This window comes from Lolium perenne, chromosome 3 (genome assembly GCF_019359855.2).
Source record: "Lolium perenne isolate Kyuss_39 chromosome 3, Kyuss_2.0, whole genome shotgun sequence".
Taxonomy (NCBI): Eukaryota; Viridiplantae; Streptophyta; class Magnoliopsida; order Poales; family Poaceae; genus Lolium; species Lolium perenne.
In genome coordinates this window covers 188038489-188044209 of record NC_067246.2, presented here as the reverse complement: position 1 = coordinate 188044209, position 5721 = coordinate 188038489, and the positions used below count along the sequence as shown (strand labels likewise).

The window sequence follows — 5721 nt, the reverse complement described above, 5'->3', positions numbered from 1 at the left end:
GTTGTGTCTGCACTATGATCTCTCCGCGTAGGGTGCTTCTGATTTGTACAGATTAAGAGGCGGTATATTTTAGACAACCACTTGCCTTTTTTTTTTTTTTTTTGCTTGGAACACTCGATTCTAAGAGTACCTTTTTAGAAAAATGATTCCATTAAATACCTGGCTAAGCAGAAATACTGCACACTTACGAAGTCTGGTAAAGCTTCCAGCCACAATGACTGCAGCTCATGCCTACGCATGCCATAAGCCGCAAGTTGATGTCCCAGCTTGTTACAAACCCTTAGGCAATACAATAACAAAACTGAAATGAAATTTGCCTTCTAGTCGTGTTGGTCAAGGTAATTACAACAATTAGATGAAAAAATGAATTACAACATCTCATCATGTGTCCTCTTCTCCTCTAGAAGGCGTGTATTCTGCCAGCCTCTGTCGAGAATCTCAGGTATACAACCAGCCTAGACCAACTCCATCGTGAAATCACATCACAACAATTCCACACACAGAAACACGGAACTAGCCACCCAAATTCGTGACGGGTCCCTTGAACCAGTGCCTGGCACTGAAAATCCACGACCCCAACACGAGGATGAAGAGCCCACCGACGGCGACTGGCGTGTAGTTGAGTGTGTCCTTGGTCACCGGGTACGTGACGGGCAGCGAGAAGAGCACGGTGATGGTGGCCACCCAGAGCACGGCAACCCAGCCCACCACGACGCCGTACCGTCCGAGGTTGAACGGCCCCGGCACGAAGTACTTGCGTGCCAGCGTCACCCGGAAGAAGATGGGCAGCGCGTACGCGATGTAGAGCCCGATGGTCGCGATCGACACCATGGCCTGGAACGCCACCAGGCTGCCCAGCGACTGCAGTTATCAGTTTTCAGAGCAGGATTAGAATGGAGTGTGCCTGAAAGATTTTTCAGTGAAATGTACGTTCTGGTGCCAGTCAATCGTTTAATTACCGGCAACGCCATGCACAGGGAGATGAAGGTCGAGAGCCAGACGGCGTTGATGGGCACCTCGTGCTTGTTGACCTTCTGCCACACGGACGACAGCGGCATTGCCCCGTCTCTCGAGAACGCGTACGCCATCCTAAGCATCAGAACGAGCGACTGAGCGATGCAGACAAATGACAATACGCCCCGTCTAATGGGAAGCAAAGCAGGGGATGATCACCTGGAGTTGCTTGTCACCGAGCTCATGCCGCAGAAGTATATGGCGACGGCAACGATACCCAGGCAGATGATCCCGCCCACGCCGCTACCGTACCGGCTCTTGAACGCTTCGTAGAACACCTGGGCGATCGCGTACCCTCCGGCTTCATTGTCGGGGCTCAGAAGGGATGGTATGTCCTTCACCGCAAATGTGATGCCCAGTATGTATCCCCAGCCGACTACTATGGATATACCGATCGCGCTGATGATCCCGATCGGGCCGTTCGTGTCTGCGTTTTTCGTCTCCTCAGTCTGCAAGAACAGAGAACCAACAAACTGTTAGATTTGGCCGCACATTGCTATCATATCAAGATTTGCTTGGTTTCCCCCCGTTACCATATGCGCTGATGCGTCGTATCCCAGGAGTGTGTACTGGCTCATGAGGAGCCCCAGGACAAAGATGTAAAGGTTGCTGTGTATTCCGGCGCTGTTATCAGTGTTGAAATGGGTGAAGACAAACTCGGCGCTAGCCCTCTCGGTAGCAACAGTCGGCACAACAATCATCAAGACAAAGACACCTGCAGAGAACCACACACGCCCTCATCAATAAAGTGGATGCGAGGATGGTTCTTGCTCTTATTCTCTACTACTAGGTTCAATGAGAATCTGTGCGAATTAATCTCGTAGGTTAAGCGAGAACGCGAGAGATGTGTGACCTAGCATGTTCCAAGCAGCCGCGAACTGGCCAAAGAAGGAGAGCAAGGAGATGGGGAGGCTATTGATGATGGCGTGGCTGAGCAGGATGGCAGCGTGGATGGCGATGACGACGTACTTGGACGCCAGGTACCCTCCTCCGTTGGCGCCGCCGGTGCTGAGAAGGATGATCACCTGGATCAGCTGCGCCAGCGAGTAGTCCACGCTGGTTGTCACCGCCCACTGCAAAGCGCAGCTCAATCAATTAGCACGGAGTGAGATAAGCACTGCAGTTCTGGCTTCTGGGAGAGATATTGTGGTGTGGGTTTACCTGTCCAACGATGTTAAACCTGCATGCAGCACGGATGAACAGCATTAGGGCGGGCCGGAAAATATTGGAACAGGAGGCAAGTAATATTAGTACATGATCGTGAAGGATACTTGTTCCAGCATGGACTTATGAGTAGGTTTTGGTTACCGGTATGATATTTTTCTTGGCGGGACTAGGATTGGCGGTAGCCATGGTTACCGGACATATACCAAACGAGATTTACGACTAAAATTTAAATTCAAATTCCAAGAATATTTAAATATTTTAAGTCCAGTTTCTTGAGGAGGGAGGAGGAAAGAGTTGGGATTGAGCGATGGGGTGGGATCGAGAGAACTGTAGGGTTGGTTGGGCGCCTCTGTTCAGCCTAAATTCAAACCGAGTCGAGATTTTTTGGTTGAGGTGCCCATTTACCGGAGGAGGCTGGGAAATCCGACTCTGCTTATGAGCAGTAAATAGTATCTAAGAAAAATGCGAAATCCATCAGCAGCATCCGAGCACCTATGTGCCCTTTTTTGACAAATTTAAATAAAATATTTCATGGACTCCAAAAAAAAATCTGAATATAAATACACGCATAAATTTATACATTCCGGTAGGGCAGTTGAGGCCGTTTAATTCATATGATCATATCACATAGTAAATAATTTCATAAGAATATTGTAGAGTAGCTTGAGGTTAGATCTCATGAGGAAAAAAATCACTAAGATAAAACAGAATTATTCTTCCCATAGGATTTAAATAGACATGACATCTCAATCCTATAGGATGTCTATTTCTATACTTTTCCTACCATGTGATCCAAACAAACCGTAAAACTACTCTAAAAACGATCAGGTAAGACCTTGGCCAGCAGCCACACTGGAAAGTTAGCGAAGATACTCCGCTAACATATGTTAATGGCTGAGCCCAAGCACCTAAATTGATAATTAAGCTCGTGTATATTCGCTAGTGATTCTCATGTGTGTAGTTTTGAGCCTTATATAGTCCATCTCAATGTCACCACAATCACATTACGTCCCGTCATATGACATGTGATCATTCGGACGAAGGTCTGTATTTCAAGAAAAAGAAAAAATTTGCCCGCAGGCCGATAACATTCAAAATTCTTCCATCGTTTGTGTTTGTATATTCTAGCAACTTAAATGGGGACATACGTTCAGTTCAGTGATGACATATCACAACAATCTCAACACTCAGATCGCCTGTTTTGTTTTCAGCATATAACATGTAGTGTGTTGTAATGAAAAAAATCGGGTCTAAAATGAATTTGGTTGTCAAGTAAAAAACAATGTGAATGCAGTAGCAAGCAAGCGATGCTTACCAGCCGGTGAGCCAGGAGGCGAAGGGGCCCCAACGTCGCTCGCTGCAGAGCTTGGCGCTCCAGAAGTAGAGACCGCCGGAGGTAGGGTAGGCGGAGCAGATCTCAGCCATTGCTAGGCCAACGATAACGGTGAAGGTGCCCGCGATCGGCCAACCGTACACCATGGTCACCGGCCCGCCGAATTCGAGACCCGTCCCGTACAACGTCGTGATGCCCGTTAGCACTGACACGATCGAGAAGGTCACTGAGAAGTTGGACAACAGCCTGCATGATAGAGTCTAAATGTCGTTAGCACAGACTTTTGATATGTGAGACTTGCTTATTTGCAAATCACAAAATAGTGGAACAGTGAAGATGGATTGTGAAGAAACTTACAATAACAATAACAAAAAGCTACATATGTAAATTTTTTTTGGGCTGAACTGGTTTAGCAGGCAAGGCTTTTCATGTTTATTTGGGCCCTTTCTAATCATGTGTAAATACTATATCAGTCTTAGTACATTGCTTTGCCTAAAGAAATTAGTACTCCTGACGTTTTTAATCGACGCGGTCCATACCATATTTCTGAAGGATGGTAGCCTAAAACGATATTCACCCGCGTCCATTTAATCCGAACGGAGGGAGTACATTGCTTGGTTCACTAAAACAAATGGTATCTTACAGTGATACAGTGATAGTATTAATTACACACACAGTCAAAAAAGACTAGTATACACAAATACTTCCCCTCCATTGCATTGGACAAAGCAAGTGTAGAGCATCCGCAAGGAGCCGATTCATCGTTGACACACACAATCAAACACGCAACAGGCAGGCGGCAGCAGCAGCAGCAGCTAGCCAGAAGTAACTAGCGTGCATCCACATCAAACAAAACTGGACCGGATTAAACTAGTAAATCGATAGATCGGCAGGATCGATCTGCGCAATAGCTAAACAGAGCGAAGACGAGATAGCAAAACAGAGCGAAGAAGAGATAGATCGATTTCTGGACCAGTGAGGAATGGACGACAGTGAATGCGCACGTACGAGAGATTGCGCTTGAGCTGCGGCTTGTAGCCAAGCAACCGCAGCTTTTTACTGTCGTAGTCCTCGCCGCCGGAGACCATGGCGGCCTCGTCGTCGCCGGCGAGCCGGCTGTAGCTGCTCTGCCCGGCCATGCTCACCCCTCCGCTTCCGCGACCTGGAGACTTGCAGTGGCTCCGAGAAGTAGATTTTTTCTGTGTCTCCAAGCCCCGAGTGTGTAGCTAACTACCACTTCGAGATCAAGATGCCATCCATGTCTCAGGACACGAGCTTAAAAGGAAGACGGCCAGTCCGTCGGGGAGGGAGGAGAGCGTGTGGTGAGGAGGGGCCGGGTAGCCTGGCAGCCCCGATATTCTCTCGCGAGCACGTGGGTTTGATCTCCTGTCTCTGCAGTGTCTCACTCACCCAAAAGTGCCTTCTGATTAAAAATGAAATTAAGGTACCCTCGTGCAAATAATGCAGATTTGGCGTACTGTGCAGTATCACTGGCACAAGTTGCGAAGGAGATCGCGCGGGATTTGCAGGCGTGCTGCACGATTCGCTGCGATATGATTTCTCATATTAAATCGGCATAGAATCAGTACGAATCTTTGTCGAAAAAAATCAGTACGAATACCTGCCGCAACATGCCTCACAAAATCGAAAAATGGAACTGAAAAGCGGAATTTGAAAGGACGCCGGGTAAATTCGGCGATGACCATAGTTCGATATCAAATTGATGCTCTGATTGAGCATCAAAACATACATTGTTCGTAAAATAAAACCTATAATATTGGTACACCGGCGAATACTCGTCGCGACATGCCTCAGAAAACCGAAAAAGTGGTTTTCAGTCTTCCGAAAATGATAGTTCGTTCGAATTTGGCAGTTCAATTTACGGGTTCTGTTAGAAATGCTCTAAGGTAAGAGCCGTCGCTTGCATTGGACGTTAAGAGCATCTCCAGCCGCGTCCCCCAAAGCGTCCCCCAAACCGCGCCGGATTAAGCGTTTGGGGGACGTGTTTCGTTCGTGCCGTGTTTGGGGGACGTCGCTCCCCAGTCGCGTCCCCCAAACAAAATTTCGCAAATTTTAAACTTAAGCGAGATTCATCCAAACTTGCCATATATTACATAGATTCGAACGAAATTTGACTAAATTTAAACTAAACCTAATCTAGAACCACTTGCGGCGGCCGGAGGCGTCGTAGTACTGCTGGAAGTTGT

The 5721-nt window shown here is 47.5% G+C and overlaps 1 protein-coding gene across 1 annotated transcript; it reads right to left on the bottom strand.

Annotated features, from left to right (window-relative positions):
• Window positions 1-293: 293 nt before the first annotated feature.
• Window positions 294-4860, bottom strand: LOC127342880 (amino-acid permease BAT1 homolog). Its single transcript, XM_051368900.2, has 8 exons — window positions 4523-4860; window positions 3497-3760; window positions 2176-2194; window positions 1868-2087; window positions 1548-1729; window positions 1174-1463; window positions 960-1089; window positions 294-861 (listed from the first exon to the last, which is right to left on the bottom strand). Exons 1-8 carry the CDS (start codon window positions 4651-4653, stop codon window positions 514-516), a joined length of 1584 nt encoding a protein of 527 aa, XP_051224860.1. The 5' UTR covers window positions 4654-4860; the 3' UTR covers window positions 294-513.
• Between the last annotated feature and the right edge of the window lie 861 nt (window positions 4861-5721).